The 18986-nt window shown below is 39.4% G+C and overlaps 1 protein-coding gene across 1 annotated transcript in view; it reads left to right on the forward strand.

The window, feature by feature from the left end:
* Nucleotides 1-5779: 5779 nt before the first annotated feature.
* Nucleotides 5780-18986, forward strand: part of LOC117460443 (NIPA-like protein 2) — a 56363-nt gene continuing 43156 nt past the window's right edge. The window contains exons 1-5 of the mRNA XM_034101849.2: nt 5780-5788; nt 5897-5965; nt 6864-7032; nt 14902-14961; nt 15891-16012. Coding sequence (XP_033957740.1) covers nt 5780-5788; nt 5897-5965; nt 6864-7032; nt 14902-14961; nt 15891-16012 — 429 coding nt within the window. The remainder of the gene's footprint in view (nt 5789-5896; nt 5966-6863; nt 7033-14901; nt 14962-15890; nt 16013-18986) is intronic.

The raw sequence follows: 18986 nt of genomic DNA on the forward strand, positions 1-18986 counted from the left end.
GTGTTTGCTCTTCTTGGGCAGTGCGGAAGCTCTCTCCCTGTGTATTTCCCCTCATCTCACTGTTTGGTAAAACATTTGGCTGGTTCGGTCCCTGCTGGGACCACAGGCACATGCATGTTCTCGCCAACCTGATCTCACCAGAATGCGTGACTCCACCACGACTTCTTAACACCACAATGCGTGGTGGAGTCACGAACTTTGTTACATTTACGTGTCGGCACCACGCAAACAACCCCAATGTAAAGTGAATGAGGCTCCTTTGTCGTGGTGCACACACGCATTTCTACAACGTCCCGCAGTGAGCTTTTATTCTATAAAACGTTTTTTTAAATCTACTTTATAGCTTGTAGTAACTCACGGGAGGCTTCTTTTATTTTATTTGTATTCATAATAATTTTTATGTGAGGGCCTAAGATATTCTAAAAAATAATATTTGAAAACATTAAAAAAAAAACATTTTTTTTTTTAAATATTATTTTTTATATTTTTTTGTTGTTACATTTTTCATTAGTTTTACCAAAATAACTTGATTTAATTGTATTTAAAATAATATTTCCAAAGAAATAAATCCTTCGAATCTGCCTGTTCAGTTTCTGTTGGAATGTGAAGGGTTAAATGCCGTCTCTGCGAGTTCTGTGAAGACGGGAGTGCTTGTTGGTCCCTCTCTACATTCACAGAGGGCCCGCTATAGTAACTCAATGAGAGAGTAATGTCAAATGACAGTACGATTGACCAATCATATCTTCCCTCTAAATGGGCGGCCTTTATTTTCGCGGACTTTATGACAGGTTCCGCCCGCTGTGAAGTCTATGCAAGTGGTGCAGTGACGCGTCCTAAAACCCGGAAGTAAGCTTCGCTCGGATTCCCTCGACAGAAAGCAGTGGGATTTCTCCATAGGATTTTGGAAAATAGCTCGAAATAAGGTCTGTGGAAAACGAACCTGTTAGATAAATGCACGTTTTGTTCAGCCGGATAATATCCACATGTCTATCCTACTTTTATTTATGTTTTTATTAAATCTAATCGATAGATTTATGATTGATAGATTTATGATTAGCATAAGTTCGTTCATGATGGCTCACTTCAGTGATAGTGATGACATCGTTGCGAAATTATTAACCGAGTCATTTTCAAGATTGAGTTACAATGATAAACTGGAGTGGCAAAGGATCAGCTGAATGACCCGCCATCAAGTGCTTCATCCAAAAGGACAGGAGGATGGACTTTGTGTTTCAGTGATTTATCATCAAAGGTAGGCTTTTTTTCAATGCGGGCCGCGTGCGGACTTAATTCATTTGTAGTTGCTACTTGGCTGTGGGTGCCCTGTCATGATAGGTGTTTATATAAATGGTGTTGTTTTGTGTGGTTGTCATTGATGCGTTTTGCACCCCGGCCCACTGTTTTGATATTCCGCTGAAGTCTACGTTGAGACGTAATATCTCTTCTTTTTTTTCGAGGGAAGGGGGGTCAGAGGGCCTAGGTATAAAAGTCACGGCCCGCCACTGGTTACGAATTTGTGTTCTCAAAAAACAGTGCATTGTGTGTAATGCAACTGTGATTTTTATTAAATTAGTTAGTTTTTAAGGAAGGCCAGAGCTTCAGCTGTGTCAAATAGATTGTTCCCTTTAGTTAACGTTTTTTAAAAGATAATGATCATGTCCCCTGTATTGTATTACGAGCGTCCATTCCCATTGGATAACGGAGAATTGTACACCCGGAAGTAAGTATTCTCCTTACTGTCGATTGATTTTACAGTGATATCTGCACTACTCATCGACTAAAAAACACCAGATTATCCTTGTTAATTACACAACATTGATTGGTTTGAATTGTGTGCAATGCTTTTGTATTTTTCCCCTTCGATTCGTAGAAACAAATGTTTTTTCGGAGTTTTAGGATGGCCGAAGACACTACACTACCCAGAATCCTCAGCTATCGTTTGGGACTACACCATGTGCTTAGCTTGACAAACCCGTGATCAGTCCTCAACCTCTGTGATTGGATGTTGGAGTGGCAGTGTGCGAAGTTTACACAGAGCGTCAAAAAGGACTTTGAAATGGAATGAAACCCATCGACGGCACACTATTCAAAACAGGAATCCCCCCTTAGGTCACAGGCTCCTCTAACAGTGCTACTCAATAAAACAGATAGGCCTACACAGAAAAAATAGTGAAATAGTGCAATAAGAGTCTACAAGTGATTGGAATATGATATATTAGATAAATAATTTCTAAGTAGCAGCCAGATGAATGTTATGGATGTTGTTTCTAAATTCAGGTGTTTAATAATCGTATAGCCTGTGGGATGAAGCTGTCTCTGTGTCTGGTGGTTTTAGTCCGGATGCTGCGGTACCGCCTGCCAGACGGCAGCAGACAGAACAGTTTGTGGCTGGGGTGATGGGGGTCTTTTATAATCCTGAGGGCTTTCTTTAAGGTTAACCTGGTATTTTTACTCCACTACATTTATTTTAGTTACTTTACAGATTTGGATTAATGATGTGAAATATAAACAACCCTTAAATCAGACTTTAGTTACACCTGAGTGAAATTCAGTGAAGGTGATTGTCAAGTGCCAACAATCAGGCGAGATATTTGATAGTTGGTGCTTGAGAAGACTACATATTTATCTGCAGATCCGTTTAAAGCATATTCATTACTCGTTATTCTCTAATAGTTCATTAAAGACTGTATATAATTGCTATTTTGCACATCCCTTTCAAGATTTCAAGATTTTCTAAGGTTTATTGACATATCATATACACAACAGTGTAGTTATGTAATGAATGAAAAACTTGAGTCACAGGTTCCTCAACAGTGCATTACAAGACATCTATCAATATGTGTGTATACTTCCACAATTACACTGTCGTATTCTGCACATTTCTTATACTATCTACATACATAAGATTATAATTAATGTGTATAATATCAGTTAAAATAAGTGCTTCAACATAGTTAACATTGCAGGAAAGTTGATTGTCAAGTTCCAAAACAAACCATGCAATTTAGACTTTGTCAGGTTTAATATTTAGATACCCCCAAAGCTTTTTTCCTATTTAAAAGAAGACCTTCACCTAAAGTATTCTTTAATGTTTAAATAAAGCCTTATTAGTTAGCACATCCTCCTATCAGGCACTAAACTGTTTTATTCTAGATATCATTTGAGTATCTTCTTGATATTTTCTATTCTATATTTATATCATTGACCTTCTACTTTCCCACTATTTTGTATGTACTCTTAATATTTAAATGTTTTCATAAAATATAACACATTCAAAAGTGCTTTACAAAAATGAAAGACATTAAGAAAAAGGCATTTTAAACAGTCGTTAAAAAGCAACACAATCTTCCTGCATTGCAATTACTAACGTGCAATAATGTGCCCAAACCAGTAGGTGGTTTGGGTTAAAAAGCTGTAAAGTTTACAGTGTTAACAAAATAAGATATACTGCTGTTTCTGGTTTAGTTTACGACGAATATTATTTTGTTATTGTTTTGATATTTGTAACACAAAAGCGATGGAAAAACCCCACAGCAACACAGAAAAGATGGTCTTAACATGACCCAGCGGTCTAGTAGTTAATAAAAAACAATAATATCAAAACAAAATATGACTACTAATTTATTGTGAAATTTAAAACAGAACAGTAAAAGAATAGTTTCCGGTCTATTCTGAGCCCGATCTCTGTAGATAAATAAAGAACTACGACAGATGTGTAATATTTAATGCAGCCAAACCATTTATTACAATACATTCATTTGATGACTTTCAAAGAGTAAAGCAAGCACTGCTGAATAAAGTATGATTTTCTCTTTTACGAAACTTTTTTTTAATATGGAATGCAGTTGGAGGTCAACCAATCAAAGAGCTTGAGGACTGATCACGGGGTTTGTCAAGCTAAGCACATGGTGTAGTCCCAAACGATAGCTGAGGATTCTGGGTAGTGTAGTGTCTTCTGCCATCCAAAAACTCCGAAAAAATCGTTGTTTCTCCGAATTGAAGGGGGAAAATACAAAAGCATTGTACACAATTCAAACCAATCAATGTTGTGTAATTAACAAGGATAATCTGGTGTTTTTTAGTCGATGAGTAGTGCAGATATCACTGTAAAATCAATCGACAGTAAGGAGAATACTTACTTCCGGGTGTAAAACTCCCCGTTATCCAATGGGAATGGACGCTCGTAATACAATACAGGGGACATGATCATTATCTTTTAAGTAACGTTATCTAAAGGGAACAATCTATTTGACACAGCTGAAGCTCTGGCCTTCCTTAAAAACTAACTAATTTAATAAAAATCACAGTTGCATTACACACAAAGCACTGTTTTTTGAGAACACAAATTCGTAACTAATGTCATTTTTACATTCTAACGAAATTTTTTAATTATTATGAATACAAATAAAATAAAAGAAGCCTCCCGTGAGTTACTACAAGCTATAAAGTAGATTTAAAAAAACGTTGTATAGAATAAAAGCTCACTGCGGGATGTTGTAGAAATTTGTGTGTGCACCACGACAAAGGAGCCTCATTCACTTTACATTGGGGTTGTTTGCGTGGTGCCGACACGTAAATGTAACAACGTTTGTGACTCCACTACGCATTGTGGTGTTAAGAAGTCGTGGTGGAGTCACGCATTCTGGTGAGATCAGGTTGGTTCTCGCTCTGTTCCCCAAACATTGGACAACAAACAAATTAAAAAGAATTACATTTCATTTTATAAATATATTTGCTGGCATGCTTAATTTACTCCAGTAAATAAGATTATTCCCTCCTCACACTTCAAATTGCAGTTACTGTGTGAAGACTCTGTGAATCTCTCTCTCTCTCTCTCTCTCTCTCTCTCTCTCTCTCTCTCTCTCTCTCTCTCTCTCTCTCTCTCGCACGCACGCACGGAGTTGGCGACACTAAAACTGCAATATAATGTTTTGTGTAGTTTTAATACATATGACATATTTTTTACATGTCTCCAGTACCGATAAAAAGACCGCTAACGTCGGAGCTTAACGGTACCACGGTCTTTAATAATTCAGCCCCGGGGCCCGTTTAATACCAGGGCTCTGTACCCATCCCTAGGTGGGAGGTGTGTTTGTTTGCTGCTCTTTACTGCATGTGAGTGTGAGAATAAACATTTCTATATTAAGAACCTTTTAAGCATCTGAATTAGAAAGACACACACACACACACACACACACACACACACACACACTGTGCCTTCGAACAAAGCAGCAATAGGCACTTTAACACAAAGTACTTTTCCAAGGAATAGTTCCCGGAACTTTTCCCCGAAAAAAAAAAATGTCCTGGAACTTTTTTACACGTTAAATCGCGTTAACGCCGGAAAAAGTCCCTGAGGGAGCGGCTGGCGTCTCTTCTTCTTCTTCTTCTTCTTCTTCTTCTTCTTCTTCTTCTTCTTCTGCTTTGGGTTTACTGGCAGGCCGCTTCTACTGAAGCCTTCCGAGTAAATCGCCAGAAGCGCCGACACCTCCTCATCTCCACCGCTCCCATGTTTTCTTTTGTGTTGCCATAAGTTAGTCTATCTCTGTTGGTGCGCTGGGCTAATGCTAATAATGCTAATGCAAGCAAATAAAATGGCGGCTTCACGAAAACATTTAGTTTAGTTTTACGGGGTGAAAAGGTTCGGAAAAAAAAGTTCTAGTTCCAGATCTTTTTGGTGTTAACGCAAAATCCCAGGAACTATCGGAACTATTCCTGGGAAAAGTACTCTGGTGTGAAAGTGCCTATTGGAACAATAGTCTCTGTGGTTGTCTTGGAAATGACAGATGTGACAGCTGGAGTGAAACCTTGCAGGGAGTACTATGGGGTGTTTGGAGTTGTTGTGTGACAAGTAGAATGTTACCTAATCTTGCCTGATTACTGTTTGTTCCCACAGACCTATCTCCTGGGAATCATTATCTCCATATGTGGGAACGTCCTCATCAGCATTTCACTCAACATACAGGTAAGAAGCACTTAGAGTCTTTGACGAGTTACTTATAGACTGCATTTTCCTGACGGTATGCTTTATTTCAAGTTGATTCTCTGTGTTCATTATAAGAAAGTGACTCTGTGTTCTGCTGACATGCTACAGCAGCCATTTTGCAGCTTAAGAATTGTAATGAATTAAAGTGAATCTTTAAAATCTACTTAATATTCATATTGTGAAAAGCAATACAATTGTCCACTTAAAGAACCAAACTGCAACGTTGTTGTGCTTTCATAAGGATCAGGGAGCATAATAGGTATTATAATAAAGTACAGACCTACTTTACTATAATGCTTATGATGCTCTCTGATCTTTTGAAGGCAATATTTCAAGTGACTTGAACGCCATTGTTTTTAATCCGCTTACCAATAAATATTCAACCAAGTCATTTAGAGAGTTAATTTGATTATTTTAATACAACATAGATGATTGCCTCTGCCAGACTGAGAAGCTTTAAAGGCTGAGCTATAAATACATTGACTGATAAATGATCATCGTTTTTGTTTTCCTAGCGTGATTCAGATAATGGCAACATTTCCTTTTTCTTTTAAATTTCATCCTATTTATCATAAGGTCTTATATATTTTACTGGCCCTAAACAGAACTAAACGTGGACCTCAAGTAATTTGTAGTATTTCAGGAAGTTGTTTGTGATCTTAATCATAATATGGAAAATCTGCCATTACTGTAATTTTTAGGTAAAAATTCTACATTAATATTATATATCAGGACTGTCCTGACTAAATCAAAATGTGATAACTCGACATTATCGATTTGATGATTTAATTGACAATCTTTAAAACTACATTTTTATAGTCACATGAGGTCCCTAGGATATGATGCCGCTGGCTCCTGCTCCCTCTCTCTCTGACAGAAATATGCCCATGTGCGTCAGTCCCAACGTGGATCAAAGCCCTACTACACCTCTGGGACGTGGTGGTGCGGCGTGGCACTCATGGGTTTCGGGGAACTGGGGAACTTTGCTGCCTACGGCTTTGCCCCAGCATCACTCATAGCCCCGCTAGGCTGTGTGTCTGTCATAGGTAGGTGCAACCTTTCCCCCCTCATGCATTTTCCACCAAGGCACAACGACAGGTTGCTCTCTCAGGGAACAGGAAGTGATGCCATGTGAAGTCTGCTCTTCTTCTGATCTTTCCTAAGCAGTCCTCTTGCCAGAGCGTACCTTATGTGCGGGCGACTTTGGCTGCGAGGGAGTGCGGTCGTCTTTCAACCAGAAAGTTGTGGGTTCGATCCCAGCCCGCAGCCAACATGTCGATGTTCCCTTGGGCACGATACTTAACCCTGAAGTTACTCCCGATGGCATGGCCAACGGTGTGTGAATGTGTATGAATGTTAGTTCCTAGAGTAAGGTACACTGCTCTGTATGAATGGGTGTGAATAGGTGAATGACATGTAGTATGTAAAAGCGCTTTGAGGGGTCGTAAAGACTGGATAAGTACAGTCCATATAATTACAGTCCAAAGTCTGAAAGGTTTTCCTCTACAGTATGTGTGGCGTTTCATAAAATTCACTCAAGTGCATTATGAAACAGATTTAAAGTTATAGTAACATTAACGTTTTGAAGATTTCCATACAACATTTAAGTGAACGTTCTGGCTCATTCTGGAATAGCCTCCCAACTGAGATACAGGAATGTCCCACTCTCAATAGTTTTAAAGGTCAACTCAAAGAATGGTTGAGAAACAAACAGACGTGCAATCACCGCTAAATGCACTTTAACTCAGGGGTATCTTCTCTTGCACTTTATGCATCTCTTGTATCTTCTCTTGCACTTTATATGTCGTTGCTGCCATATTGTATTGCCATGTGATAAATACTTGTGTATGCTGCTCTTGCTCTTTTGCACTTTTTGCATAATGTATTTGTTTTTTCTATGTTTATAAATGTCATTTTCTTAAATGTTTTATGTGATGGAAAGTAGCTCAAAGCTAAATCCGGCAACTTTACACCTGAAATGTGTATTGTTTTAAGTGTTCATTAATGTGCAATGTCTCTAGAAAACAACAAAAAACATTTATATGTTCATTAAAAAAAAAGAAAAGAGGCATTGTTGCTCTTCCAAGCTATTAGTTTTACTTATAACCATTACTATATATACACCTGTTTGACAGATATATGTCTCAACAATATTCTTAGTGTTGCTGAAAAGTTTTTCTCACTACAATTTTGTAATAATCTTTTCTATATATATATATCTTTTGGCACTCCATTCCATACAAGTACCATACCTACCAATATGGATTTATTTACCATTCACTTGATAATAAAATAATGGGAGGGCAGATCCTTAAAAGATATCTTTCAACAATTAGGACAGGGTCGGATCTGGAACAAATTGAATGGGGGGGGCAATCATTTACCACGGCACACACTGCCTTCAACAACCAACACACAAACGCCAACGCAACTTCAATTTCAAAACATGGTGTAAAGTCTCTTGTTTTCACACACATTGCAGGGTGTAGTGCTATTTTATAGCACACCTATGACTTGTGCATACATGCACGGTTGTGGCACGACCACCAAAAACAGAAACATAGGACATAGGCCACCATATAAAAAGTGTGCAAATGTATTTAGTATCTAATCCATGTGAACATGTTTTAGGTGGACCTAACCTCCCCCGGGAAGATTCTTTTTTTAAATATTGAAGTTAAATGCATCAATTTGGTGCACTTTGAGAGCAAAATTAAGAGATCTATGGATACATCTCTCAACACCCAGATGAAACAGAACTGTAAACATATTTACTTTTTCTTTCTGCATGTTTTTCAAATCACTCCCCTTTTAAACTGTATTCTTGTTTTACTGTCATGTAGTATTCATACCTGTTTTTAATTTATTCTCTTATTTTTTAATAACTATAATGATCATATAAAGGTCCATCCATCCATCTTCTCCCGTTTATCCGTGGTCTTCTCTTGCGTTTCGGGTCAAAAGTGACCGAATGACTTTTATTTGAATCATAAATATTGTGTTTTTCATCCAATTGCCTCAATACCTTATGTTATCCTCCACACTAGGCCTCTGAACATATACACTTGATGATCACCACTTGCATTGAATTTTGAGTGATTTATTCAACAGTGAAACACCCTTGATGTTTTGGGTCAGATTTAACCGCCATAGAAATTAATGGGTATGAGTGTATTATGGTCATCCTGCAGATGGAAAACATCTATATACACACACACACACACACACACATATCTCTCCCTTTCTTGCGCTGTATGATACAATGTATCATACCTTCTCACAGGTGCAGCTCTGTGCCCCTCGAGAAACACAAACCTCTCACTTTCTCGCGCTAAATGTGCCTCCCTTACTGGCTCTCAAGCAGTTATATTTGTGCCTTGCTCACATTTGACTCATTGACACCGATTACGCTATGTTCTGTACGAGGGGCTCTGGACACATTTTTGAACCAGATGAAGAGGAGATTGAACCAGATGAAGAGGAGATAGAGGAAGAGGTCTCAGAAATGGAAGACAACATCGATCCAGACTATGAGCCTACAACAGACCAGGGAGAGGCCTCTGAGGGAGAGGCCCCTGAGAGCCCTGAGGGAGAGGAGCCTGAGGTGACATTCCACCATTTTGTATTGCCAACCATGTGCGTGAACACACGTGAGCACACACACACACACACACACACACACACACACACACACACACACACACACACACACACACACACACACATGTTCTGTTATGGTATATTTCTCTTTCAATAAATGTTCATTGAAGAAAACAGTATCAGTGTCTTATTTTATATTCATCACAGGGAATGCTGAACTTGATTGGCCCACCGGTAGGTCCGGACCATGACATGAAACACTGGCTTGCTTGTATCAAATCAATACATCCCATACATCATTGGAACGGGAGGAATCTCAGCTACAACACTAACTAAATCATTTCCATCTCCAGTAAACACAACCTATATGGCAATCATTTTTATAATATACAGTACAGTAACGTAAAATAAGCACTATCTTTGAACTTACTATACTTACTACCAAATATAATATGAAATTCACCCCTGGTGTCATTCTGTCTATCATCCCTTGATTCTACTTGCTTTGACTGTTCGAATGAGATGTCAACCATCACAATTGGATAAGGGGTTCCAGAGATATCACTGTGCAAAACACACCGGTCAATTTTGACCAAAAATAGCATGGGGGGGTAAGTTAACTATCTAAACACTGACAGAGTCCTGACCTTACCTCACTGAGCTGTATTTATCTGAGACTCTCAGTCTGACAGGAGAGGACTCTCCTCTACACTTGTTGTAGAAACAGCTCTTTATATCCGTTAGCATAGCTAGCTAACCAGATGCTAACAACAACAAAATGTGCTTGTGCCACACATACACAGAGCCGAGCTTGAATGAAAGACAGAGACCCAGAAGTACTTGTACTGTACTGTATCATATTATTTTCGATAGCTTTACTGTATAATCAGTATAACGGATGAACAGATCGCCACTGGGCTTACAACTAATCAGTCAGCCACGTAATGACAACAAAACAAAGGTCGGGGGTCATTGGTCAAGCAACACACCAATCAACGAGCAGCATTGAGCACACCTCAGGCTATGTTTTTTATTTGTATTCTTTATTTCTGATTTATTTCACACAAAAAACATTTAGTGGAAACGTTTTCACTTATAATATGATTTTTTTTTTTTAAACCGGCAAAGTGGCAGGGCTTGCCTGCCCTGAATTGGGGGGGCACAGTGACTCGTTTTGGGGGGGATGGCCCGTGAATGACCCCCCATGACGCCGACCCTGCATTAGGAAGAATCTAATAGAAGAGGTCCCGCTTGTAAGCTATTTTGTATCCGCTAAATATCTTACCAATAATAATAATAATACATTACATTTATAAAGCGCTTTTCCTGGTGCTCAAAGCGCTTACAAGCAAGTAAAACAAAAATAACAACAAAAGTAGAAAGTGCTAAGCTAGGAGGAATAAGGGGGGTTAATTGATTAGGAGTTGAAGGGTGAAAATGTGAGTTTTGAGGGATTGTTTGAATGATGTGAGAGTGTTGGCGGATCTGACGTGGCTGGGATGGGAGTTCCAGAGTGTGGGGGAGGCTGCTGCGAAGGCCCTGCCCCCCCCAGGTCCGGAGCTTTGTCCTGATGGGCTGCAGTAGGTTAGCTTCAGCAGACCTGAGGCGACGGGTGGGGGTGTGTCGTTGGATGAGGTCACAGAGGTAGGAGGGGGGTAAGGTTGTTGAGGGCTTTGAAAGTGAAAAGTAACATTTTAAAGTCAATGCGGTGTTTGATAGGGAGCCAGTGGTGGTCATGGAGGATAAGGGTGATGTGGTCGGGCGGAGGTGAGCAAGCGGGCAGCTGAGTTTTGGACATATTGAAGTTTTTTTAGTGTGAACGCAGGTGATCCAAAAAGTATGCTGTTGCAGTAATCCAGTTGGGATGTTATAAAGGCATGGATCAGAGTTTCAACAGCGGTCGATGAGAGGGAGGGTCTGATGCGAGCGATGTTCTTTAAATGGAAGAAAGCGTTTTTTGTGACCTGGTTGACGTGAGGGAGGAAAGTGAGGGTGGGGTCGAGGATGATGCCAAGGTTACGGATGTGAGTGGAGGGGTTGACAATGGAGCCATCGATGGTAAGAGAAAAATCTTGGGTTGAGCGGGTAAGTGAGTTTGGGCCAATTATAAGTTCCGATGTGTCACAGTTAAGTTTTAGAAAATTGTTTTGCATCCAAATTGTAATGTCAGTGAGGCAGGTGCTGAGCTGGGAGTGTGTGGTGTGTAAATTGATTTTGTTGAGAGGTGGAGCTGTGTGTCATCAGCACAACAGTGGAACTGGAGTTGGTGTTGACAGAGGATTTGTCCAATTGGGAGGATGTAGATGATGAACAGAAGGGGACCAAGTACAGAACCCTGAGGGACGCCATGATTGACGGGGGCTGTGGGGGATTTGGAGTTGTTAATGGAGATGTATTAATGTGGCTGTTAGGTCTAGGAGAATGAGAATTGAGAGGGAACCAGAGTCAGCAGAGAGGATAATGTTGTTGGTCACCTTGAGTAGGGCAGATTATGTGCCAATGATGTTTATACATATATATATATATTAGGGCTGTCAGTCGATTAAAATATTTAATCGCGATTAATCGCATGATTGTCCATAGTTAATCGCGATTAATCGAAAATTAACCGCACATTTTTAATCTGTTCTAAATGTACCTTAGAGGAATATTTTTCAAGTTTTTAATACTCTTATCCACATATGAGTGGACAAATATGCTTTATGCAAATGTTTATGATCATTTGAACAATGAGAAATATTCTCATGAATATTAAACACAACAACCTCTGAACATTACACATATTCGCCTCAATTCAACATGGAACCTCTCTCATACAATAATACAATACTGTGTGTGTGTGTGTGTGTGTGTGTGTGTGTGTGTGTGTGTGTGTGTGTGTGTGTGTGTGTGTGTGTGTGTGTGTGTGTGTGTGTGTGTGTGTGTGTGTGTGCGTCGGTGTGTGTGTGTGTGGGCATGTGTGTGTGTGTGTGTGCATGTGTGTGTGTGTGTGTGTGTGTGTGTGTGTGTGTGTGTGTGTGTGTGTGTGTTGGGAAAATGGTTGGTTGAAGGATAACATTAAGTCTAATAATGATGTACCGTGCATGTTCACATCATGTATACTTTGCATTACTTATTACCATTTTTTAAATATTTATTTTTTTAACATTTTGGACAAAATAGCCAATTGTACATTGAGGTGCCAAGATGTCCCTAGGGCCCACCTATTCGAATTGAACATGCTGATACACAATGTGATGTAGTCGCCTAATGCAGGTGTAAGATCATTGTGTTTGTATTGTGTTATAGGTATGCATAGTTTTCTATGCATTTTGAGGGTTTTGGGGGGTTTGACCCCTCGAACCCTAGGGGGCTGGCTCCCCCAAAAGAATTAAATAACATAACCCTAACCCTAAAACCGAAATAAAGTAACGTAAAAAATGAACTAAATCTGCTAGAAACCCGAAAATCTTCATGCATGTGTCCTGTTTCTCCATTCCTGGAAGTTGGCAACCCTAAGCCAGTCAGAAACAGGAGGCATTTTGCATGAATAAACAACAGTATATATAGACATATTTTATTCGCTTGGGAGTAAAATGGGACGGAAGAGTCGACACAACTCCGCCCCATTTTACTCCTAAGCGAATCAGAGAGTCCGTGGGGAGGAGTTGTGTCGGTTGCTCACTCCCCTAGGTGTTCTTACTGGTTGAATTCACTTCGGGTCGGGCCCAATACAGCGAATCAGAGTTCTGGAAAAAAGTATTTTTCTTCTGAACAGAGCGTGAGAGCTTCGGAAGTAAACAAGGACAGAGTCACTTTTTATCTTGCACCTGAGTTCACTCCTTTACTTTCCCAAGGAATATTTCACACAAACTATTCTTTCCCAAACAATCAAACATTGTACACAGATATATTGGTGCCTTACTTCTGAACAGAGCGTGAGAGCTTCGGAAGTAAACAAGGACAGAGTCAATCTTTATCTTCCACCTGACTTCACTCCTTTACTTTCCCAAGGAATATTTCACACAAACTATTCTTTCGCAGACAATCAAACATTGTACACAGATATATTGGTGCTTGACATTATATTGGCCTCAGAAAGAACCTTGAAAAGAATATGTGTGTGTGCTGGTGGAAGGAGGTGTATGTGTGTGTAGCAGGGTATCTGGGTCATTGAGTGTAAGTGAGACGGTTATATATATAGGATTACTTAAAACAGTCCAAAATAATACATGTTTACTTCAATAGAGTTCAAGATAATACCTGTTTACTTTAATACAGTTTAGAACAATATATGTTTACTTTATTACATAGCAGTGAATATAAACAGACTGATTAATGTGAATATTACTGAAAACTAACCTGTGTAAAAGTTTCTCGAATAAATGTAATCTTTTTGGTGGAAGAAGAATGTGTCTAGTATCATGTATAGTTTTTTTTACCCTGCCCCTCAAGGAATCGGAATTAAGAACCGGAATCGAAAAGTAGAATCGGAATCAGAATCGTGGAAATTCAAACGATACCCAACCCTAGTAATGGGTTAGACCCGACAGTGAAGAATAAACATATGTATAACTAGTTTAGCTTGTTCCAGAGGTAGCTAAGTGTGTTAGGTCTAACTCTTAGTGTGTGTTTTGCTCCGCTCACCGGTCCATCACAGCGGGCGGAGCTGCAGGATTTCTGCTTCACACACGTTGCATCGCGCTATTTTATTGACTTTTTCGGACACCTTAAAATGCTGCCAGAAAATGAAGCCATTTTGGCGAGCTTGTTTTGCCACGCACAGAGAAAAGTGTCATGTATTTTACGTCATGTGATCAGCTCTCCTGATCGGCCTTTATAGAGAGCACCGATCGATCGGCCGAGAGTGAATATCGGCCGATAACGATCGGCGGCCGATCGATCGGAGCATCCCATATATAACTGTGAGTAAATCTGTGCTTGCCTGTATGTTTAACTGCACATGCTTTGTTGTATACATACAATATATAAGAAATTACAGATATAATTTCAACCTGCATGCTGGACAGTAAATGCTATTTACTAACATTCAATAAATGCATACATGTATGCAGCCAGTTTGTTTTTATTCACAATTCAAATTATTTTCAGATTTATAATGAAGTAAATATTATATGTATTTATTTACCCTCTAAAAAGCTAATATTGAAACTAACATGTTTTTACTTTAACATTTATTTTCTTTTACTATTGTAATTTTGTTTAGGCAAAGCATTTAGTGCATGCCAATGAAGTATATCGAACTAAATTGACTGGAAACACTGTTTTGATAATAATCACAGTTAAACTGACAGTAATATATTTTCACTTCCCAGCGAGCGCTGTGTTATCCGTGGTTTTCCTGAAGGAGACAGTGCGTGCCTCTGACATTGTTGGTAAGCAAACACTTCCTCTCAAGTTCACAAGTCTTCATCGAACAGATCAGGCATATCACAGGGACTCTCAGTCGCAAAAAGTCTTGTGACAGAAGAAAACATATTTCAGTTTACAACACTACTGACCTCATTTTACTTCCTTTCAGACTGAGATAAAATCAAACATTTGATCCTGCAGTTTAAACGTCTAATTGCTGTTTGTTTCTGCCAGTGAAATAAACCGATCAATCCTATTATATTATTTTATGGAAAGCTGTTTGTCATTTGTCAAATTGTAGAGACTGCTGCTAAATGATCATGGCCTTTATGTTAGTCGCAATGACACTCATTCTACATTGAAAATGTACTGCATACTGCATACATGAACAACAACAAACAATACATGAACAACACAAACAACAACCAACATAATTATTACATTCAAATGAAGTACATTATTCAAGTTTACATTAACTTTGTAAACTTGAATACAAAAGTTAATAAACGTGTGTTGCCTTAATAAATCACACGTTTAGGGTATTAGCAGTTGAAAGCGAAAGAGTGAAATAGCGAGGGCTTTTTTGAAGGATGTCAAACTAGGTTGTATTTATTACCAAAATAAATTAGTTTAGTGTGGATGTTAATGTATTAATGCATAATTGTCAATTCATTAAAGGGAACATTTGCAAAAACTGAAAATCACAATGAGTGTGCATGTTGAAATATTTTGCATGGGAATCAGAAATGTAAGATTTGCAGTGACAGTTTAAATATATGTATTCCCCATACTTATGTTCAGCCATACAGTATATTTGCAGTTTCTTTTCCAGGATTTTAGAGTTGTACCCTTTAAAACAGGCAATACAAATGATGTACAGTTAGTTCTGAAATCACATTAAACAAAATCATGCACACTGATCTCGCCGTTCTCTGTTCTCCTTCTTCTCTAGGTGGCACCCTGGCAATAACAGGAACGTATGTCCTGGTGAACTTTGCCCCCCACACTACCATACACATTACAGCCCATCTGGTACAGTACTACGTGATGAACTGGCACTTCCTGCTTTACCTTGTACGTAACCCCTTTAAATATCCCATATATTTAAAAGTAAGAATGCCATGTATTTTTCTATTTGCTGTAATTTTTCAACCAGAACAGACTTTGAGCTTCTTTTTGTATGTCTACATGGGATGCTCGTAAGTGTGTACTTGTACATATGACAGCTTTTGCCCTGCTGTTAGTTAGCTCACCCAACCTTTGACCTCCCTTTAGAGAGGAGCACTCCTTTTAAGGCTCAATTCAAGTATAGTATAAATCCTCTGTCAAAATGTTGAAGTATACAGTTGATGGATAAGAGAAAGGTGAAATGAATCGTTGATTAAGGCTGCGGCCCCACGAGGACGAATTCGGTCGTTTGCGTTACTGTTTAGTGTCATATAGACCGTTCGGCCACACGAGGACGACCGAATATGGCACTAAACGACTGAGGAAACGACAACGGGTCCCAAGGTGGATAGAAATGCATACGCCACTCTCTGGGGGGTCAAACAGCTCCGTGTGTGCGCCCTATACGGACATTTTCAGATCACTGATAGTGATTGCGCAATAGCCCCGCCTCTCCCCACCTCTTCTGCTCACCTCCGCTTACCCCGCGCCAGTGCTGAAGTGTTTCGCCACCAACAACAACAACAATGGCGGAGTTGCTATCGTGCTCCGGACGCTATTGACCATGCTACAGTTGTTTGTGCAACATCTACAGCAATAATGATGAGGCAATAGCCCCGCCTCTCCCCACCTCTGCTGCTCACCCCCACGTCAAAGTAAACTGCACCCTGAATTCAGATTAGTTATCTTTCTCTCGCGAGTGAAGTCTAATCTGACAGGACGGAGACACGCAGCTCTGCTCACCTGCAGCTCCTCCCTCTGCAGCAAAACACACACTTCAAGTCAGATCATCACCCTTAGCTATTTTAATTACCTCTCAAACTCCCTAAACTAGTTATAAATATGTTTATTTTTACAGTCGGCCGGGTCACTGATTACTGGATGAGCTGCTGCATGAGACAGACACTGGCGCTGTCCGAAGAGAGGGAGGAAAAAGAGAGGCTCCGTGTATTTTATCATTATATTATATAGAGTCGTTATTCATTTGTTTTAAAGCTCAATAAATAACAAAGAAGACCTTTGACCGGCACTTTTATAATTTTGTCCGGAAGATTTCAACTTTAATACACGCTGACTGGCGAAAAACTCTGCCCGGTTCCCTCAGCCCCCACCGCGGAGAATAAACAGAAGGGCAACCATGACAACCATGCTTCTTCGCTGCTTTTGTGGAGAAGTTACAGCGCCACGTAGAGGCTCCTGCATATGTACTGCAGCTTCTCCAGCGGTTGGAGCTAAACGGAGCGGTCTCGTGTGGGCAGACACTATCCGGATAATTATTGCATGTGGACGGAAGCCGTTTGCGATTGCGTTTGCGTTAATCCTATGCGTTTAGCCGTTTTCGTCCTCGTGGGGCCGCAGCCTAACAAAGATTTCTCTTGTCCTTGTGTTGTGTTTACATGGACTTTGTAAAGTGGAGTCTGTGACAACTAAAACAGATCGGCCCTACCTCATGGTTTGATACCCATATGCTCTGCTTCTCCAATTTAGCCTCAGGCAGGGATGGCATAAACATACCTGTTGTCATAGTGATGGGTCTTGTATACTGTAGATCTGTGTTTTTCTCAAAACTCATCACAGAAGTATAAATTAGTTCAATTCAAGAGGACTTCCGGTTATGGCGCGGTGTTGATCAGACCAACCTGGTCTCACCAGAATCAGTGACTCCACCACGACTCATTAACACCGCATTGCGTGGTGGAGTCACGAACTTTGCTACATTTACATCTCTGCACCAAGCAAACAACGTGAATGCAAAGTGAATTAGGCTGCTTTGTCGTGGTGCACCAACCCAGTCTCATGGTATTTCGTGTTCATCAACACGATTTTTAATCTATTGATTCGTGTTCACCAACACGATTTTCCCCTTTTTTTCGTGTTGCACAGCACAATTTTAAAAGCAATGTATTTCTACTGGTAATCTGTTTCGTGCCTGCAGCACGTCTTTTTCTCGGGTCGGGTCTTGGAAGACCGGAAGCTGTGTGGTTCATAAAAACATGTTCTTACTCAATATCAAGCCACAATTATTGCTTTTAATTGAAATCGTATAATTTCGGACTCCTCAGCTATGGTTTAAGCTCGCTGATTGGATGTTTTAGCCGCAATTCATGCTGGGATTTGGTGTTTATATGATATGAAATCCGGAAAACATTTTAAAAGAATAAAATAATACTTAATTCCGAGTGTTCTTGCTTTTCTCTTGAAAGCCATCACATAACGGCATTGTAATACACGGTTCGGCTGCATTACATATTACAGATCTGCCGTAGTTCTTTATTTATAAAGCCCTGATGAGAAGACCTTTGGAAAAACTGAAGAAATGCAGCCGAAACTGAATACTTGATGTGGATCATAAATATATCAACAATTAAACATCTTCAATTTCTCTTCACACAATACGTCTCCTTGCAGTATCAACATTAATTCGGCTGACTTTTACATTTGATCTAATTCATAGATAGGTTATATTTACACCATAACGGTGCACAGCTGATATAAAAGGACTGTAGTTTTTAAAGATATTACTGATTTTCTTTGAATATAAGAATGTAAATACTGAGTCTGAAATAATATAGCAATATGCTGTACAATTATGTGAAAGCATGAATAAAACTACACATCTTCAGAATGTTGTACTTGCATAAGTGTCCTACACTAATAATACAAAGTTATTATGGCTGTGTGTACCTTGTGTGCACCGCCTAGTGGTTAAAGCACGTTATTGAATTATTGTTTGTATGTGTTATATTTGATTAAAACAATATTAAGAGTACATACTTTCATGGGGGAAAGTAGAAGGTCTGTGATAGAAATATAGAATATAAAAAACCAAGAAGATACTATAAGTGATCTCTACAATAAAACAGTTTAGTGCAGGATGTAC

The sequence above is a fragment of the Pseudochaenichthys georgianus genome, chromosome 16 (genome assembly GCF_902827115.2).
Source record: "Pseudochaenichthys georgianus chromosome 16, fPseGeo1.2, whole genome shotgun sequence".
In the NCBI taxonomy this organism is placed as follows: domain Eukaryota; kingdom Metazoa; phylum Chordata; class Actinopteri; order Perciformes; family Channichthyidae; genus Pseudochaenichthys; species Pseudochaenichthys georgianus.